This window comes from Crassostrea angulata, chromosome 2, assembly GCF_025612915.1.
Source record: "Crassostrea angulata isolate pt1a10 chromosome 2, ASM2561291v2, whole genome shotgun sequence".
Lineage (NCBI taxonomy): Eukaryota > Metazoa > Mollusca > Bivalvia > Ostreida > Ostreidae > Magallana > Magallana angulata.
In genome coordinates this window covers 16,989,769-17,012,204 of record NC_069112.1, presented here as the reverse complement: position 1 = coordinate 17,012,204, position 22,436 = coordinate 16,989,769, and the positions used below count along the sequence as shown (strand labels likewise).

The 22,436-nt window shown below is 32.4% G+C and overlaps 1 protein-coding gene across 2 annotated transcripts in view; it reads left to right on the top strand.

Annotated features, from left to right (window-relative positions):
- Positions 1-255: 255 nt before the first annotated feature.
- LOC128173495 (uncharacterized) overlaps positions 256-22,436 on the top strand; it is a 28,260-nt gene continuing 6,079 nt past the window's right edge. Inside the window, exons 1-3 of one of the 2 annotated variants that reach the window (XM_052839193.1) lie at positions 337-414; positions 13,630-13,748; positions 19,874-20,506. In XM_052839193.1, the coding sequence (XP_052695153.1) occupies positions 19,924-20,506 (583 nt within the window). In that variant the 5' untranslated portion in view covers positions 337-414; positions 13,630-13,748; positions 19,874-19,923. Of the gene's footprint in view, positions 415-13,629; positions 13,749-19,873; positions 20,507-22,436 lie in introns of both variants that reach the window. The other variant, XM_052839192.1, reaches the window with a different exon arrangement.

The following is a 22,436-nucleotide window of genomic DNA, read 5'->3' as shown; positions in this document are numbered from 1 at the left end:
TAAAAACATATATACATATGTATTTACACATGTTGAAGCATATTTTCCGACGTGGGGGGGGGGGGTCGCTTACTAAGGAGGATGTCTGAGGCACAATAAGTTTACTTTTCTAACGCAACTTAATAAGTTTGTATTATTCGGACATCGTGTGACTATAAATGTAATCAAGGAATCAACAGCTGCTTCCGTATTAAAATTCAAAGGGAAATATCGTCATATCATTTAATGTATGGCATGGATCCGCCCCTGTTGTTGCAACAATAACGGATGACATGGTTTACACAACAGCTAATCAGATTCGAAGTATGTTGTAGAATTTGCATAAACATTTTAACATGTGACCAAACACATTATGCGCTGTTGATTGATCGAACAAAATGGCGTCTCAACAGAACGGGCAGAATAAAACACTAAGTAAGTTATCTAAAATTTCTTTTTCACGAAATATGTTTTTTATATTGCTTTTGTACAGTTTTTACTAGACTGTTGAGGCGTAAACCTAACGCGCAAGAGAATCAGAGGGTTCTTATTTAGATTCAAACGCTGAAATCGTTGATTATGGTCAACCTATGCACAATTTCAATAACGTATATACAGACACAATATCATTTGGGTATGAAATAAATCTTTGACCACTCCTACACTCCGGACATTGTAGGATGAATAATGCTATTTGCAGAAAAAGCAATAACTTGACTAAAACAGTTGGTATTCATATCTTCACACAAATATTAAGAAGGAATGGAATGTTATTGTTTCTAGGAGAAATTGGTAAGTCACCATCTCTGCCATTTCATCTAAAAGCGGGGTTATTGTATACAATATCCCATGTTTATTTATTAACTAACATCTTTCAATACAATACGATTTTGAACAATTTGTCATGCATTAAAGAAAGTTTTAGGTTTTGAAACAATGAGGAAACATAATTAATAATATGATGGTTATTGTGTGAATTGGTTTGCCAAATCATATCTATCTCGTATTGTTTTAACGTAAAAGAGAGTGAAGTATATATAGTGAGAAAAAAACTGTCTGAATCAGATAAAACGATAAGTTGGTTCTGAACCGACCAGCAAAGTAAACAGAGACCTTAACGGTCACCTGAGTAGCATATAACCCATATACAAACTTGTCAAGGAGTCTTATATATGCATTTAATTAGGTTTTATTCTGGAGTAGAACAATTATAAATTTGTAATGACGACCACCTCGAGCTCCCTGTCCTAAATATTTCAAAAAGAACTATGAAACCTATAATTTTGGCGAAAAACTTAAAGATCTGGTCTACAAAATCATGAATATAGTTTTCCTTTCAGGTGTGTGGGAGTAAAGACGATAATTTTTAAATATTATATGTATTAACACCTACACATTCATTTTGGCCCTGCCCTAGGGTCAAAACCCATACCAGTAGAGGACTTCCTGGTAAACATAATTATGAAGTCAGTTTTTCATACAGATGTGTGAGAATAGAGAAAAAGATTTTTAAACATTATATACCTTAACACTATATTGCCATATCCTCCATGTCCTTAATTCCTGACCCAGGGGCCATGAATTTTTACAATTTAGGGAGTTAGTGGACTTCATAACCATGTATTCAGATATTTGCCCACATTTGTGGGAGTAAAGAAGATTTTTTTCTTAAAAATTAACTATATGGCCATTTTGACCCCACCCTGTAGCCTGAGCCCCTGACACATCGGTCATTAATTTTACAATTTTGGTAAAGGGCTTCATGGACATTATAACCAGGGATTTAGTTTTTAACAAATATATATGGGAGTATAGAAGAAGATTTTCTAAGATTTAATATATTTTTACTATCTGGCCCCACCCTAGAGCCTGAAACCCTTACACATGGGTCATGAATTTCACACTTTTGTTAGAGGGCTTCATGGACATCATAATCATGCATTTAGTTTTTAACATATATATATAATCCAACATGAGTGAAAGGTAATATCACACAGTATAAATAATCAAAAAAGAAAAAGAAAATGAACAGTTCCAAAGTTTCTATTCACTAGCGCTTTCTGGATTTACATCCTTCTTCAGGTGAATGTACATAAGTTATCATACATAACTTATGTACATTCACCTGAAGAAGGATGTAAATCCAGAAAGCGCTAGAAACTTTGGAACTGTTCATTTTCTTTTTCTTTTTTGATTTTATGTATATATATATATATATATATATATATATATATATATATATTGGAGAAGAGAAGATTTTTTAAGATTTATTATACTTTGGGATCATTAATTTTCGTGGGGGCCAATTTTCGTGGATTGCTGAAATTTTATAGGTTCGTGGGGACGTAATTTCGTGTATTTTCTTATACCTACAAAACGAAATATGACTTTATAACCCTAATATATTATTCGTGGAGGATGCTTATTCATGGATGAGAGGTACCCACGAAATCCACGAAAATTGAGCCACCACGAATTCTAATGATTCCACAGTATTTCTGATGTATGTCCATATTGACCCCACCCTAGCGCCAGTACCCCTGACACAGGGGCCATGATTTTGTTAGAGGGCTTCATAGACATTATAACCATGCAACCAGTTTTTTCCTAACATGTCTGGGAGTAGAAAAGAAGATTTTGGTCACCTGAGTTGACCTAAAAATGATATTAGTATCCATTGATATTTCAAACTTCCGCATTAAACCAGGTTTTATACGTAGATAATTAGCTTGAAAACGATATCGATAATAAAATTGATTTAGCATCTTCATCAGTGTATGTCAATGTCGATATCGTCAAGTTGTGTACGATATCGTCGATATCGACACCATAATTGGTTTAGCATTTTTCGATATCGATGTCGATATCGACATTTTGTAGTCGATATCGTCGATATCAACAACAACGTTGGTCTTTGACATGTATGGATAACGTTTGCTTTTTTATGATATACATGGTATAAGAAAGATATATCTTAATACAATAGAAGCAATAAATATGTCAAAGAAATCTCTCTCTCTCTCTCTCTTTCTCTCTCTCTCTCTGTTTTATTATTATGTTATGCTTCTCTCATTGAAGTTGAATTTTGTAAAGAAACTTGGCAATTTCAGAAGAGTTTTGTGAATGCAAGCATTTATATTTAAGTATCTCACTCCTCGCCTGTTGGTTTAATTACTCAAATGATCATTATATTTAAAATGAATATTAAAATGATTTTATTTATTTTATCATCATTGAAATATTATCATTTAATAATTACACTTATTCATAAAGAAATCCCATTTGAATTGAATAAACAAACAGGTTTTTAGGAAGCTATTTTTTTCTTTTGGAAAGTTCTTTTTAGGTAAAAATAAAAAAAAACCCACAAATTTATGAATTTTCCATATGCCTTTCTTTTTCTTGGACGAAAATGACAGAAACAAGAGATTTTGATAATTTTTACAATTTCTGTTTTATTATACTTTATTCATTCTGCACATTTTTTTCAAGATTTGTCAGGTTTGTAACGGAATCTGTATGTTCTGTGTGACATGTACAAAATTAAATCTTGAAAGTGTGATAGACATTTAGCATCAAATCATATAAATATATTAAAACATGTTAACAATTTTTTAAGACAAATTTTGCAAGAATTTTATGTTTGATGCCATATATCTTAGATTTGAGATCAGTGATATCATGCTTTATTATTTCAAAATAATACATAAAACATATATAGGAATAAAGGATAAATCTTTAAAAAATTCTTGATGTTCATCAATTTTTTTTTTCAAACCAAATTGGAACTATTCTAAAGATTGTCTATTTTAAATGCATATAGGTAACCAAAATTATATACAATTTTTTTCTTCATCGCTCTTTTCAGTCTGACCATTGTGTATGGAACGCCATAGCTGCCTTATGTGGCTATTTCATGTGAAGATAGTGCTTTATTATATTATGCTGTGGTTATTTCACGTGAAGATGGTGCTTTATTATATGAAGATGGTGCTTTATTATATGAAGGTGATGCTATATTATATGAAGATCTTCATATAAAAAAGCAGTATCTTCATATAATAAAGCACCACCTTTATATAATAAAGCACCATCTTCGCATGACATAGCAACACAAGGCAGCTATGGCATTCCATAATTGTGCATAATGAGAAACAATATTTGATGAAGTAAGTTTGCTAGATGAACAAGCATTCTGAGAGTATTGCATAAGCAATACACGTCCCCTACCGGTGTGTGGAAATTGTGAAAACAATGCACTGTTATGCAGAATATTGAACCCGAACATTAAAAAATTGGAATATAAAAAATTAATTTTCTCGAAAATATGTCAACCAGACGCTACAAAATTGTAAACTTGATCTGTAGTTTGACATTGTGAAGCTGTTCAGCAAACTTCATATTATTCCTTAAACGCATAAAGAAAAAAGTGTGGAAAACTGAAGTGGGACAGACAGACGGACGGACAGACATACGGACAGACAGACGGACTGACGGACGCAGAGGAAAGCTATAGTCCCCTCCGGTGAAAACCGGTAGAGGACTAAAAAGACTGGCACCAAAGCATGATCAGGCATTTAGGAGCAAAAAAGTCAAACTAATTGGGCCATAACTCAGAGGAATGTAAACTGATTCCCCTTTTTCTTTGTTATATTTAGATATGTTTTGTCTACCAATTTTAATGATACACTTCTCAAGAAAATCTTGATAGAACAACATTGTAGAGTGGGAAACCTTTATGGGGTTTTTTTTCACCGATTGAGCGAGTGGTTGATTGAATCTTTAAAATACAGTACGGGTCTTTTGTATTGCTTTGGGTTTAAATTCAATGTGTTTATGCACTTGTGTAAATGTAAATTCCTTAACTTAGACGCACACACAAACACCTTTTTACTATTTTAAGAACCGATAGGATCCTAGATTTCTTAAAAATAAAACGCATATTATTTAGTATGGCAGATTTTAGAAATTCAATTTTGTTATATACATACGCATATTTTATTGATAAAGTCAACTTTGTTATATATTTTATTCATATCGAATTAATTTTCTTCTGTAAACTGAGTGGTATTTTATATTTGAAATTTAAATCAGTTTGATCAGTTTAAGCATCTGTTTATGATGAGACAAGCGGGATAGATATTAATATACATTCTCATTTTTAGGTTCTTTTAAGATGATGTTTGTTTAATGTGATTTTGGACTTTAATAAATTCAAACAATTAAAACCGGATATTTTTATTTACGTCACAAATATACATAATCACAACAAAATTACGATTTAAATTTGCTATATTAAACTTGCTGAATTCATGTTTTACAAATTTTGAAATCTGTTTTAATAAATTAAATTTGAAATAACTTATTCTTGAATTCGTCGTTTTAAAGGTTTAATTCGTATTTTCGGTTGTAGAAAATTTGTTTAAACGTATATTTAACAAGCTGAACGGTGTCTTGATTTCAATGTTATAAATTCGTTAAAAAAGGAGTGTATTCTGTGATAACAAATTAATCAATTTGTTATAACAAATAATATTTAAAAACATATGTGTGTTTGAATACAGGGCCTATAAAATATAAGAAAAATGTTATTTCTTAAGGACGCACGCCTTCAGTTTAAGGATTACGTTTACTCAGGGTTTGAGATTTCAAAATAATTTTTACACAGTTCAATATCTGAAGTCCAAAGTTGTTTTAAAAACACAAAATAACAACGTTATTAACAAATATCGATATTGATATCCATGATTTGTTTATTTGAGGAAGATATGCTCCGACAAAGGCAGATTAAAATTGAAACAGAGGAAATTCGGAAACTTTTCATTTTCTTATTTGCAGTGTAATTGCAAAAGTTAAGTTTTTATGTGTTTTTTAATATCATTTTAAATATTTTATGGTTATATTAACGCGTCTATAAATTTATATCACTGGGTGGCACGCGATTGGAAAAATCTTTAAAATACATAAAATCGATTCAAGATAAAATATCTCGAAATTTTGATCATTGACCTTATATAATGTTAATGACAATATAATACAGATTATAAAAAAACAGTTTTAGGCAATCAATGGTTTGGAGCTCCTAAAAGTCAGATTTTCATAAAACTTGATCAAACATAGGTACAATTTGAAAATTGATAGAGGAAATTCGGACTAAATTTAAGTTAAATATGAGCTTAAGGTCAGACGACACGTTCCTCAATTTTAGATAACTTTTTCCAGGAATTTGTTAATGGTTTACTACTACTTTGACAAGCTTTCTTGCAAAAAATTAGGGTACCTTACCAGGCATTTCTGCAAAATACTAGAGTATGCAATTTCCTATATAATCTTCTTGAAAATACACTTGGTGAAAATCACAATTGGTGATATAAAAATAAATACACCTACAGCAAAGCGAAACTCACAATATTATAACTATATCTCCGCCGGGGCGAGGCTTTGAACTCACGACCTCTAGAACCTATACGCTTCTGGCAGTGAGCGGCCACAGTTCTAACCAATCGGCCATCTGGACAAATAACCAAATCCAAGTAAATTTTGATCTTTTTTAAAGTAATTATAAAATTAATATTTTTTATTGGAACTCTTCATTACGAGGAGATACAAACAAGATTCTCGAGGAACATGTCGTCTGACCTTAAAACGATTCATTCAAATATAAAAGGTAGCTAAACACAGTTTCGTATAAAATTCTGGGGGTTTTTCTCTGGGGAAAAGCATGATGGGTAGGGATTTTCCTGCTATTTTTATGCGGTATACATGAAAATCAAATTTTTAAATTCTCAGTTGCATAATATAGTGAATTATCTTTCGAATACATGAAAAAAGTATGTAGAAAAATTTTAAAAATTAATTTTGTGAGACTCTAAAATAAAGGGTGGTAACTCCAAAAACATCCGGATTTTACACATGCAGAATTTCATGAATTTTTTAGTGGGTAACATAGCTCATGTCCGATATCATATACAATGTCAAATCGTGCACGCACGGGTCAAATTCTAGTAATGTATTAAAAATTATTTTGTTCATAACTATAGAAGTTTAGCGTGTTCAACAGCTAATTTAATAGCCACATTCTCAGATTACGATCTCACACTTTTAATGTGAAGATGATTGACTTCGAACAATAGTCTCATTGTTTATCAATTGACCACTGTAGTGAAAGCACCCTTCAACTGTTACTCAACTACATAAAAATTGATGACCTGGGGCTATATATGTTCTGAGCTGTGTGCACTGAAGCGGCAAAAGATTTTCAGTCGCACGTGGCGAATGAATTAACACAGACTGACCGAATAAACAAACGGATGGGAAAGTTAAACACGTTCAGTAGAAAATGTTACACATAAGAAGTAGTCACCAAAAATGATTTTCGACATGTACAGATCTAGATATCTTTTCGCCAATTTACCAAATCCAAAAAAAAGTCCAGCCCGAGCACTTGGCAGCGGGGCGGGAGGATTGGGGGGGGGGGGGGGCAACGCAGCAAAGAGTTCGTTTCCATAATGAAACGAACGACCATGTAGAAAAACTACAGAAGTTATTTATATTTGACCGATAGAATCTAGTCTAAACTTGTTTAAAAACTCACTCTTTTATCGTGCCAACAGCTACCGCAAACATGTAACATGGACTTTGATTATAATTGATTTGATTTTTAAACTACTTTGTACGCTATCTTATAAATCAATGCTGAATCAATTGTACAAGTAAAATAAATTTACCTTTTTATCTTAAACCAATATAATAGTTGAAAACATAAAATATATTACGTTGTATCCGTACACAATTTCAAACATGCACCTATGTCTGACGATGTGTCCGATTTGGAGTAATATCGCTTTTATTAATTTTCAGAACGACTTTTAAATTTGCACTCAAATGTTTCATAAAAGGAATACAAGATGGACAAACTTTTATAACATAAAATTAAAACAGTTCATAAATTTACGGCTATATAAACTCAAACATGTTCATATACATGTATGTGTGCGTGTGCGAATCTTGCGTATTTGATAACCGCTTAACCCAAGGTAGTGCAGCCGTGGCTGATCATCTCCTCGGCCGTGGGCGAAGGATAGAATGCGTAAAGGTTTAACGCACACACACGCACATCTCAGAACCCGGGAAGATTTGAAAAGTTTGCAGTGTGATGACTAAATCTATCAAATAGAAGTATTTTTAACTTAAGACCTACAAATGATCTATGTCTGATATTGCTTTAGATTGAGAATGACATTGCTTTTATTCATTATCTGAACGGTTTCTTAATTGACACCCAATCGTTTATTCCATTAACTTTTATGTGTAATTAAAACTAAACAATTCTTGAGTTCGCGGTTTAAAAACTCTTATATGAGAGACGCAACTCTCGTGTATTTTTTAGATAACCGCTGACCGCTATATACATGTAGGTAGTCCAGCCGCGACCCTGGTGACCGGTTTTCTCGGCCGCGGGCGAGTGATAGCTTACGTAATGGTACATACACAGCTCTGATTCAAGGTAGATTTTAAATGCATGCAGCTAATAACTAAAATGTAATGCATATTTTTTTTAAATCCGTATTTTGTTTTTCTAGAAAAGAAAAAGAATTTTTTTTTTCGATTCCCGTTTTGAAGGATTGTGACTATAAAAACTTAACAACAATGACTTAAACTCCTCAAAAAAAAAGCATGTGTTCTAAAAAAAAAAATTTCTTATGAATTAATGCCTCCTGTGGTAACTTTATGTCAGTTGTTTTCTTACAAAGAATTTCGTTAACTTGCCAAATGAAAACAGGTACATGTTACTATGTAAAGCTTTTTACACTCATACTACACAAATCACTAACAAAATAACATTGTAACGACCTTTATGAGATCCCAACAAACAACTTTTCCAGCCATATTGAAATCCTAATCGTTTTGGAGTTATTAAGCAATGACTTTAAGGGGTTTTTTGGCCCTTAATTTGAGGGGCCAACCCTTTTTTATTGGTGTCAACAAATGAAAGCCCTTGATATTTTGCACATCTTTTATTCAATATGTTTTAGCAAAATATTTTTCATTTAAAAGATACAAAAGAAAATATGTCTAAATTTTCGCACTTTTTGGAATCCTGTTATTTGACCCTCTACCTTTTCCTAAATTAAAACGTAATCCAAAAACAAAAACCGATATGTACAACTACAATGTCTCTGTTATTCAAATTCGTTGGATTCCCATTCCCTGCTATCATAGTCTAGGAGCCTTTGTCTGGAAACCAAAGGCCCTAAATTTTTTTAAAAAAAGGGAATAACTCGTTAACGGAAGAGGATTTCTAAAATTTATGAATTGATTAAGATAATGTTTTGTAAAGTCTATAAGCCCTGAAATTTTAGCAAAAACTGTTCAGAGATGAGCACGATATGAAGCCTCAAAATTCGCGTCTAGGAAGAAAAAAAAGATAAAAACAAAGGCAAAGTTCGTTGCTAAGCAACGAGTGGGTCTTCCGTTAATGTCGAGAGTCAAGCTAGAAGATCCCCAAAGAAGCAGTATTCTTAAATTAATAACAAAATAAACTCAAACAAAAAGAAAAAAAAATGGAATTATTCTTGGTACGAGTTAACAAAATCCGAATGAATCTAAGTACGAATTAATAGAAACCTTATCAATTTCAGGAGGGACTTTGCAAATCCAAATCCAAATGCGTTCAAGTACGACTTAAATATTTTCGAATTATTTAGGTACGAGTTAATTTCATTTTGAAAGTAAACTATTTTCTAAACCAAGACTGCGGAATCAACATTTCCGGAAGAATCAATTTTTAAACCCCTATATCTCTGTAATGCATTGTCCGATTTTAAAACGGATTTCAGTTTCGAATTAAGCTTTATAAGCTCTTATTTTTTATGATGATAATTAACAAATTATCACTCTAAAATAAGTTATTATAAAAATACTTTGTAGCCCTCGATGCCCCTAATTTGAGGGGCAGTCCCTTTTTCTTGATATCAAATGAAAGGTCCCACAAATATAAACATATTTTGTTCAACAAGTGTTCACGAATTGTTAGCTGTTCTAGTGATATCCGAACAACCGTGTTTTATGGGCCGACCCTTCAACTCCTTACTGGAACCACCAACAAATATTTTTAAAGTAGAATATTGTTGAGAACATTATTCTGAGCAACTTTTGTTCAACAGAGTTTTCAAAATATTTCTCCTTTTCTAGATATTAATGATCAAAGTTTTGGACTTTTGGCCCATTAAAACCCCTACTTACGTAACATATGATTTACGTATGGTATTATGTAGACAGACATCTGTACAATAAACATTTTTGCTTCTATAATTGAAAACAAATTATTGTTCAGTAAAGAGTTATTATAAAAGGACTTTAGAGCCCTCTTGGTCCCTAATTGGAGGGACCAGCTCCTTTTGGCTGATATCAAATTAAAACCCGTTTAAACTTTTGCATTACATGTCTAAACAATTTTTTTTTACATTAAAAGATATTACAGAAAATATGCAAAAATTTCGTGAAAAAATTTGGTGCTAATTTTCAGGTTCAGGTGCATGAGCCTAAGGCCGTTTGCATTTTTCCCATTTGGAAGCGTGGAGGAACATCTACAAATATTCATCTGCAATTACTAAAAAATTCAAGCTTCGATCTTAACATGAGCTTTTGTTCATGTTAACTAAATTAAAATTTTGAAAATGCAATTTGTCATCCAAAATTGCACATTTTTTTGCCAAATAGACTTAAATACCTCTTATCTGTTATGATATCTATCATAATCAAGTAATTTTCTGCTGATTTGAGAAAATATTTCACGGTATAGTGAGCCACCTTAATAACGATTTAACAATTATCGAATTATTTTAGGTACGAGTTAATTTAACTTTGAACATAACCTTATTTTCTTAACTAAGAATGCGGAATCGAATTTTCCGGAAAAATCAATTTTTAAACCCCAGTATCTCTGTAGTGCATCGTCCGATTTTAAAACGGATTTCAGCATTAGATTAAGCATAAAAAGTGTTTTGTTTTTGTTTAAACATTAATATCAAATTTTCACTCAAAAACGAGTTATTATTAAAAGACTTAGTAGCCCTTCTTGCCCCTAATTTGAGGGGTCAGCCCCTTTTTCATGATATCAAATAAAAGGTCTCGCTAATATAAACATATTTTGTTCAACAAGTGTTCACGAACTGTTAACTATTCTCGAGATATCTGAGCAACTGTGGTTTATGGGCCGACCCTTCAACTCTTTACCGGGGCCACCAACACAATTTAAGGTATCATATTGTTAAGAACATTATTCTGAGCAACTTTTGTTCTACATTACTTTTCAAAATATTTCTCCTTTTTCCGATATTAATTATCAAAGTTTTGAACGTCTGGCCATTTTACTCCTGGACAAGCCGATAAGGTTCAGATCATTATCTATCAGATCTGAAAGTTTCATTTTAATCGGTCGAGTAGTTTTAGAGAAATCGCGTACACAAAATTGGTTGGAAAAAAAAATAGGGAAAAAGAAACCGAACGAAGACAATAAGGTCTTCAGTTGGAAACGGAAGACCTTAATAATATAGAAGAATGAGAAACAGTAGAAAAACAGTAAGGTATTCCACTGAAGACGGAAGACCTTAATAATAGGGAAAAAGAAACAAAGCAAGAACAATAAGGTTATATACACAGCAGTTTCGCTGGCACTTCTACAATACACGGTAGCCGCAAGGTAGCGGCTTGTTCAAAATTAAACACAATTTCATACATGTACATTATTTTAATATATGTACATAATAATTAGCAGCTATAATGCTTAAAAAATCTGATAAAATATAGATTAGTTCTCAAACTGAAATCGACACATAGGTAAAAACATCGACTGTAACACTGAAATGTAACAGAGGAATACCTAACAGAGTTACCGTTCCTTACCCGCTAGGGTCCCCGAAAGAAATACTCTTTGCATGTTTTGATTGCCTGCAGGTAACGTGTTTAAAGAACTATTAAAAGTCCGATAATATGATAAGTGAATTTTTCTCTCTCTCTCTCTCTCTCTCTCTCTCTCTCTCTCTCTCTCTCTCTCTCTCTCTCTCTCATAATACTTATGTCATCAAATCCCGCAACTCATACAAAAATCAGGTAAACACTTAGAAAAACTGAAACTGATGTGGAAGCATCCTCAGGTAGTGTAGATTCAAAGTAGTGAAAATCATGACCCCGAAGGTAGAGTGGGGCCACTATGGGTTGGGGTCGAATTTTTACACATTAGAAATATTAATTGAGTTAATCTATAAAAATCTTCTTTACAGAAACTAATCAGCCAGGAAAGCTGAAACTTGTGTGGAAGCATCCTCAGGTACTAAGGGTAAATTCAAGTTTGTTTAAATCATGATTCCCGGGGTAGGATTGGGTCACAAGGGGGAGGGAGAGTACATAGGAAGATATACAGAAAAAAATCTTATAAATCCTCTTTTTAAAAACCATTTGCCTAGAAAAATTGTAGATTCAAATTTGTTACTGAAATCAAAATGTTGAGTAGTAGGGTGGGGCCACATTGGGAATCCAATTTTACAAAGGAAAACATTTTCATGATACATGTATCTACAAAAACTTACAAAAACTGAAACTGATGTGGAAGCATCCTCAGGTAGTGTAGATTCAAAGTAGTGAAAATCATGACCCCCGGAGGTAGAGTAGGGCCACTATGGTTGGGGGTCGAATTTTTACATAGGAATATACAGAGTTAATCTATAAAAATCTTCTTCTCAGAAACTAATCAGCCAGGAAAGCTGAAACTTGTGTGGAAGCATCCTCAGGAACTAAGGGTAAATTCAAGTTTGTTTATATCATGATTTCCGGGGTAGGATTTGGTCATGGATGGGGGGGGGGGGGGGGGTTACATAGGAAGATATACAGAAAAAAAATCTTATAAATCCTCTTTTTAAAAACCATTTGCCTAGAATAACTGTAACTATAGTGAAAGCAACCTGAAATAATGTAGATTCAAATTTGTTACTGAAATCAAAATGTTGAGGAGTAGGGTGGGGCCACATTGGGAATCCAATTTTACAAAGGAAAACATTTTCATCATACATGTATCTACAAAACCGAAACGTTATAACATAGTGTTCTACTTAATCAATATATGCAATTTTTGACATATTCTTAAAAAAAACATTCTTTAAAATTGTTTTGACTTTGGCCCCTTGTTGATTCTTTTGCCTCACCAGGGGTTCAGAGTTTGACGTTCATGTGTGTTTATATCCCATATATAAAAACAATTGTTTAGGATATGTTTGAGAACTGCACCGCTCAACCTTTGATATGACTATAAAATCATTTTGATACTTTATCATAAACATTAGAATTTTCAGAGGAAAATGGATTTTTATTTATACAGAATCTACATGTATTGCACTAGAGGCTATTAATGATCTTCAAATTGCTGCCTGAGCGCCTTTAAGGCATCATTTTAATTTGTTTTGCTACTTCACATTTTAAAACCTCACAAAATAACATGCATTTTTTAACACACACGCAAAAGAAGTTAAAATGATTTGGTTTTAAGGGAAAAGTTTTAAAAAAAGTATGACTTTGAATTTCTTTCATCGGAGCTAGTGATAAATGGAAAAAATCCAACATTTTTATCAGTCAATTTTCTTTTCATAATTCAAGCTTGACGTTATTAGAGACTTTCACACGAGTAGCATTCGAGACATTAACACTCTACGGATCACCAAACACACTGAACTGTAGAACTGAAACGAGGGTTTGAAAACTCGCCGTAATTACCGGTACGTAAGTGCGAACTATGAAATATTTGCATGTACTTATTTAGATCTGAAAATTTTAATGCAAAACGATGTTTACTTCTAACGACAACATAAATAGAGAATGAGGTAAGGACACTCGCCGCAAGCCTTGGCGTATTTATGTATTCTTGGCGTTTTAATTTTAATTCATACTTTTGTGCTTTACAAAGAAATGATTGGCATGCTACTAGTATATTCACACTTACATGGAATTGTGTCTTTTGAATATCTATATTTTATCTGTAACTTTCTGTCGTCACCGGTAACAAACAAATTTCTATAATTCAATTGTTGTAGTTTTTGATAGAATTTTCCAGATTGTTTGTAAAATATTACATAGCATTGAAATGGTATGTTATTAAAAATTTGCATTCTTTCTGCTGAGATATGTCGGATGCTATTGAAATGTTTTAAACTCTTTGAGTTTGTCCGCGCGTTATCTCAATAAAGTTATGTGACAACCAATCATTATACTATATTACTATAAAGTAGACCTAAACATGTAGATATGCAGAATAGATACAGTATATCAGTTATAAGTCCATCACCTCAGCAGTCAGCAGAAGTACGTGAAACCGAAGATCGGCTTTGAAAAGTTTTTGCTTTTTTATGAAAAATCATATCCAAAGCACTTTTGCGATCCTTGCGAATGATTTTTAGCTCACTTGAGTTAAAAGCTTAAGTGAGATTTTCTGATTACATTTTGTTCGTTGTCCGTCCGTCCGTCAGTCTATTTGTAAACTTTTTACATTTTAAACTTCTTCTCTTAAACCACCTGGCTAATTTCAACCAACTTTGGCACAGCACAGAGCATCCTTATGGGAAGGCAAATATTAATTGAAAAAAAAAAGGCCAGTTGAGTACATTTTTAAAAATCTTCTTACTTAGAAGTACTGAGTAAATATCAACGAAATTTAGCATAAAGTATCCTTATAGAAAGGGAAATTTAAATTGCAAAAAATTAAAAGTCTAATTCTGTTTCTTTGAGCTAGTCACAAAAATAATATATAAAAAGGGGTTCCAATCAGTTTATAAGTTCGGGCTCGTTTTTTTTCCATATCTTGAAAACCAGGCTCTTTGTTTGATGCAACCATTTTGAGTTTTGTTGTGAAAGAGTTATCGTGTAAAAATAATCTTTGAAACATGCAAGATACTGGTGCCATTTTTGTAAAGTAAAGTGGGTTAAATATTTCAATGCGTTGTCATTTTCACTTGTGACGGTGGTTTTAGCTTCTTTATATATATATATATAATTTAATTATGGTTGTAACGCGGCATTTGATTGGATAGAAAAATTTAGTTAAATTTGTATAACCTGGTTTGCACGTCACAAGACACGTCACAATGCACCAACGTACTAATTCACTTGACGTTACGTTTGAATTTTGAACAGATTTATATCATTTTTAAAAGTAAAACGGACTCAATTTGTACGGCAAATTCCAGAAAATTAAATTATAAGGAATGAACTCAATATCTACCCAAGTTATACTCGTATAACCTGGGTTGGAGCAATTTACGCTTTTTTATAATCCGCTTCGCGGATTATAAAGCGTAAATTGCCCCAACCCAGGTTATACGAGTATAACTTGGGTAGACATTGAATTCATTTCTTAAATATATATATATAATCCAAAATGAGTGAAAGGTGATATCACACAGTATAAATAATCAAAAAAGAAAAAGAAAATGAACAGTTCCAAAGTTTCTATTCACTAGCGCTTTTTGGATTTACATCCTTCTTCAGGTGAATGTACATAAGTTATCATAACTTATCATAACGCTAGTGAATAGAAACTTTGGAACTGTTCATTTTCTTTTTCTTTTTCGATTATATATATATATATATATATATATATATATATATATATATATATATATATATATATATATATATATATATATATATATATATAATAAATTTTTTTTAAAACACTGTTTCAAAATATTTCGACCGTGTTACCGGTCTTCATCAGTCGGTGTTTATTGTCTATAGCAACACAACGTAGAACATATACTATGACGTCACAATGTTAATACAGTCTAGCAAGTGACGTCATACAACAATATTGCGCCAAAAACATATGAAATATAGGTGAGAGTCTATAGAAAGCACATTGATAGCCGTAATTAGTACATAATTGAAAAAAAAGTTTTCACAGCCTCAGTCCCCCCCCCCCCCCCCCCCCCCCGTGGTTAATAACTCGCGACTGTTTTATTTTTAGGGGTTATAACTACGGGTGATGCAACTACATACTGTGTACCGATATTTATTACACTTTGTGTTGATATTACATTAGTTGGTAACTTGTAATTAGTGATTAACTCCGCCAAATTAATTCATAGATAATCATAAAGCCGTTTGTTTACAGTGTGTTATCTTTAAAATTTAAAGATCCTCTATATAACCATAGGGACTCGTCACGTAGATTTTCAACTTTTTTATATCTACCACCTCTATACAATAAAATATAAGGAATCGTTTTTTGAGTATTATGAGGTGATAACTTTGGTCGGGGCGTGATCAAATCCAATAAAGCCCAAGGGCTTTATGATATATTTGATCACGCCTCGACCGAAATTATCACCTCATAATACTCAAAGAATGATTCCTTATTACTTATATTGATATAATTTTAAGTCATCGTACGATTAAATATTTAAAATATAAAGAAGCAAACCCCGCTGGCGCCTCAATTTGGCGTCACTTGTATTATGAGTTATATAGTACAAAATCGATACGTAGTGTTATCACAGGCAAAGACACTGGAGAATGTAAATATACATGAATAAAATGTATTTATTGTATAGAGGTTGAAGATATAAAAAAATTGAAAAACTTCATGACGAGATCCTATGTATAACGATGTTATTTGGTCATAGGTTTGGACTAATTCCTCCAAAATACACATAAGTACAGAGGCTGATTTTATTTGTCATAAGCTAAAAACATTTATCTATTAAATAATTATGTGAATACATAAAATAATTTGAATTTAACAAATTGGATAATTTTTTTTATCTAAAGGTGGTTTTAAATTTTTATTGACTTCTATGCCAATTTTATTTATTATCAAAGGTTGAATCTTTGTAGATAATCATTAGCATTTTGCCGTTGACAAGTAATGATTTAAAAACTTCTCGCTATTTTTCTGTGAAGGGAAATTAAAGTCTCCCAAACATTTTGCTCTATTTGGTCCCTGATGTAAGGTTATGAAATGTCACTCGAGTTCACGCCAGGTAAACAACAATCGTTTAAGGGAATTTAAGACCATTTTAGTTTTTGACTGTGGCCTTAGGAAATTTTGCAACAGTGTTCAAAGACTGTGCAATGGCTTCCAGTTTATCTGTCGACACTCTGTTGGTCATCTTTGTTCACTTTCAGATATGAGACAACATATATGAAAATGAAATGTATCTAATCGACGTGGTTTATCCATAGAGCTAAATAGCATCTTATTACTTTTCTAAATCTTATAAATGGTCAGAAAATGAAAATAATGCGAATTTAAGTTCGACTTTTTTTATGAACTAGATGATAGCCCGTGCAAGTGCGGGAATTAACACTTTGCACATTTTTATGATATAATGCTTAATATGTTTGACCATTTTTTTTGTTTTGTTCATTTTTGTATACACTTTGTCCGATTTTTTCCTTATCTTATTCTTTAAAATCGAAATAAAAAACAAACCGCAATTTTGGATATTTAAAGGAGAGGGCAGGGATGAAAATTCTAAACTGAAACGGATAATATATACATGTACGTGGCCTTAAACCTGTTTGTTGCAGCTGACTGAAAAAAATGAACTTTTTAAATTGTATTTATTTTAAAAGAGTGAACGAGTATTTAGTGTCTCTCGTTCTAAATTTGGTTCTTTAGGTCAATTTGCAATATAAACCTATTACTGTCCAAATTAAGATTTTCAGATAAAAGACTTCTTTTTTGAAAAACAATCTGGAAGGGAGGGGGGGGGGGCATTCCCATTAAACTTCTCCGTTTTATGCATACATCATTTATCCATATAGACGAAAAATACAATAATCTGTTCATTAGTCATTAATGTTTTCAAATTGTATAAGGTTCAGAACAAATCTGACGTGGGATAAATAAGTATGAGATTAAAACACGCTAGGTTATGCATTATTATCCATTTGCATGCATATTTTAAACCAAAGTAGTCAGATTCAAAGTGTCTGCTCGATGGTAAATTGCCCTACACTTTCCGTCATGATGTCAGTTAGTCAACCCGTTTCTGGGCACCTCGTTCTGGAAAGTTGTTTCAATCAATGCTAAAATCGCATGAATTGTTCCAATTTGTTTTATTAACTTTTGTATCAATCGAATTCCGATCCAAGGTATCTGCCCGCGATGCATGAAGAACTCGTCCTATACTTTTCGTTAATTAGTTAATCCGCGTTCTTGGTTACTCCGTTCTGGAAAGTTTAATCCATTCTCTCACAATAGGTCGTGCTTCGCAAGCGAATGAGAATCAAAACTTAAATTGTCCACTAAAGAAACGAATTGACTCATTTTATTTATTCAACATTATTTGTCAAATCTTAACTTCTGTGTATTCTATAAATAGGCTCATCGTAAATATATTCACTCTTTACGTAATCATTTAATATTATTTCATTGCAAGTATATATTTTGATCGAGACTATCCATGACTTGGATCCGCCAAAGCGTGTCCACAACCTTACTCTCATTTTTGCTATTTCGGGCTTGTTTATGGAAAATGAAAGTAGGTTTTTGATTAGTTAAAATTCAATCATACCTTATATACGGACATCTTCACGCAATTGTTGAAATACCAAAGGTTTAAGCAAGTACTCTGGTGGAGGCATTTTGTATTTTTTTTTTTTGCAAAATGCCTTAATTTATCAGTACAGATACTAATACACCAAACAAAAAATCTTGCAGGTAAATGATAACCCCTTTATCCAGTATTTTAATCATATAAACTAGATATGTTTTGCATGACCTCTTAGACAAAAATGAGTGAAATAAATGTTTGCATCATCTAATTGTGAAGATTCAACTGTTTGAAATTATGATTACATGTGATTATGTAGGCCCACAATTGATGCTGATTTAAAAAAAAAAAATACCTGCAGTTAATAATATACCGGTGTTAAATATAATTCATATATCACAATATTTACATTTTCAAATGTCTGTCTGTGATAACATTATGAATACAAATTGTGAGTTAAACAAAATGGGCGTGTCTTATAGCATAATCGAAAAACGGTAGTCATACATAAAATTTATCAACTTACCAGAATAAACATTTGTTTACATGTTTTTATATCTCAATCTTATTCGACTAAAGAATGTCGCAAATTCAAGTAAAAATCTATGGAGATTCGCACTGCAAATGATATAGAATGAAGTCTGGATGAAAATTGTGTGAGGTGTTCCAAAAGACTTCCAAATGAAAAAATATAAATCTTCATAAGAAATCTGTTTTCCGTTCCTGTGAATATCTCTGAATAAGTTTATTATGTCAATGCTTCTGGGCCAGCAATTAGATTATTGAGCCTGAGCAAAACAAAATATATGGGATGACAGGCCAGAGATGAAAGGGAAATTACTGATCTAGCCCCACTATTGGGCTCGCCCTCCAAACGGTTGCACCGTAAAACATATTAATAGGGTACACAAGTATCATTTAAAAATACAGTCCTAATTTCTTGCCATAAATGCTGTTGACTTGTGGCGTGGTCATTGTTTGTTTAAGAATTTCTGTTGAAGCATGCACTTGTCTCGTGGCAGGTAAATTGGGTGTTCGAAAATTTATCAATTACGATGATTTGATTAAAAAAATATTTCTATTGTACGTACTCCGTTATGCAGTTATTGTTTTCCTAATAAAATGTGAAAATGAAAATTGGCACCATAATCACGATCGAGGAGGTCTAGTATACCTCAAAAGAATTGAAAATTGCAAGAATAGACGATTAAACGAGTAAAATTTATTTGCAAAAATGTCCTCCAAACCAGATGTTGCCCAATCCGGCCAATTTTTTCAAAACCACCCTCCGCCGGATTATACAAGTCTTTACACGTACATGTAATGCTGGTATATTTATATTTTTATAGAAACAAGTACTATATAAGTGGAGTGGAGGAAAGGAGAACGTAAAGACAACATGGGGATGCCATTTATTGCCCTGGAGATGTTGCAGTCGGTAGTTCTCTTTGGGACACTGGCTGCCGGCTTTTTGGTGTTGCTATTTTTGATGCTGGATAACTGCAAACATACCGTGATAACTGTAGTCATAGTAACGACTGGCCTGGTGCACGAGTTGTACTGTGCATCTGTGTTGGGGTATTTCAAGCGTTTAATGCAGATAGAAAGTCTCAGACCAAAGGACGATGGCTGTCGAGATTTCTTTGTCCCAACGCTGATTTCTAACGTCATATTTGTTACCATCATAACTACACATGTTGTTCTTGCTGGATCCTTCATTAGGAATAAAAGTACAGCATACAATTTGATTGTTGTGCACGCATTGCTTTCTGTTTCCTTGATCATTTGGCAAAACCCAGAAAAGTCTTTACACCAAACGGCCTCGATGAATTTAACATCAGATGTGCAGGTGTACTTCACTGTATGCAGGAACAATGTGGTCAAGAATGCTTCACATATTTTGATGGAATACATATTGTACTATCTTCCTCTTGTGTGCTTTTATGTGTGGACAGCCAGGCAGTTATCTACAGCTGATACAGGTATTGTCTAACTACTGTTCAAATGCTAAACTAATGTAGATTCAAAATTGAGTATCAATAGAATTGCATGCCCAAATATGTTAATATTAAACCACCTTAACTGTTTAAGAACTCTCTAGAGTTAATTTTGTTTTCAGATTTCCTTCAATATTTGACATTAAATATCTGGGTAGTTTGAAAATTTTTAGAGCATTTGTTGCACGCATTTGCATAATGAAAATTAATTTGCCATAAATCATGGTGAAAATAGGAATAAAATATGTATGAAATTTATCTGATAGTCATGCAGGACTTCATTTAGAAGGGCTGCAATTAAAGTTCTATAAATGTTTCAAATTACGTTCAGAAAAAAATATAAAATCGTGTCTGATCTGGAAATGTCTAGACCTGTTGTTTTGACTACGATCATAGTGATAGACTCACTGTCTGTCTTTTTTGTTCAATGGAAAAAGGAATAATTTAGTATCTCAAGCTTTCCGAAACTTTTATCTGAGTCAAATGAACACATTATCGTAATTATTACAATCGTTGTAATCGCATGGTTTCTTTTTCTACTGAAAAAATTATTTCTACAGACTACGTGTACTTGATGATGCATGATTCACGTAATGGTTTCAAATGCAAGCAATGGGCATCTTTTTTTTAACCAACATAAAATATATCCTTGTTTTTACAAATATTTATGTGCATGAATATGAAATTTTTAGTATTTAACCTTGAAACATTGCAAAATTAATATGTTTTATTGTTTGTATGTAACTGATATGTGCTAAAACATTTGTTACAGTTTTAAGAAATCGATAACTACATTGGTTGTTTTACATGTTTAGAGTTGGTCAGATGAATAGCATTTTGAAATTTATGGACACAAAGTAGATATATAATTTTTTTTTCTCAAAAATATCTCTTAAGGACATTGCATCCTGCAATCAAAAGTCTTATTTTTTTTTTCTAAAGTGGTTTTTAAAAATCTACACACATAGCTTAGCCAAAATCTAAAACAAAATTGTGGGGTCTATATACTTCATTTGGCGCTACGATGTATTTAATATGACCTTTCTGCAGTCAAAGTGCAGATTGCTCAAAAATCGGTTTTCTCTCTATATTTTATCGGAATGAACCATGGCATCAATTACAAATTTATACTATTTAAAATAAATAAAATTAAAATTATCATAAAGAAAAATGTTACAATATCTTCACCTAATTCATATTTTGACCTTTTTGCACTGATAAAACGCTATTCTTATCCATTACCAATTCAACAAGTAATGAAATTATTAAAAAGTCTTATTTAAAAAACTTTTTCTCCAGTAATGATTAACTTGTCAAAAAAATCTTAAAAATTTCAGGAAATAAAACAAAAAGTATGAGTCTATTATGTAAAATTTTAGATATGGCATGAAATATGCTGATTTTAAGCAAAAATTGGGATTCATTTTTCCTTGACTTTTATGGAATTTAAGTTAAATTTGGCAATAGTTGTGTCGATAGAAATATTGAAACATTGTAAAATAGTGTTTTTCATAACAAAAAGATATCTTAATGCACAACATATCTGGAAATGTTGTTTGCACTGAAAATAACGAATTATTTGTGCTTATATATAATTAGCACAAACATTGCAATATACAATATACTCTCAAATTGACATTTACCTGCCCATAGTGAATGATATACATAAAGCACAGAGAAATTCACCTTATTGGAGCTCATCCTCCGCCCCGGCCGGGGCTTGAACTCACGACCTTTGAAATCCATTTTCCTAGCAGTGAGCGGCCACCGCACTAACCACTCGGCAATCTACGCAAGTCTTGCCAAGATGGCCGAGTTGTTAGTGCGATTGCTGGTCACTGCTAGGAGAATAGATTTCAAAGGTCGTGAGTTCAAGCCCCGGGTGGGCAAAGGTCGAGCTCCAATAAGGTGAATT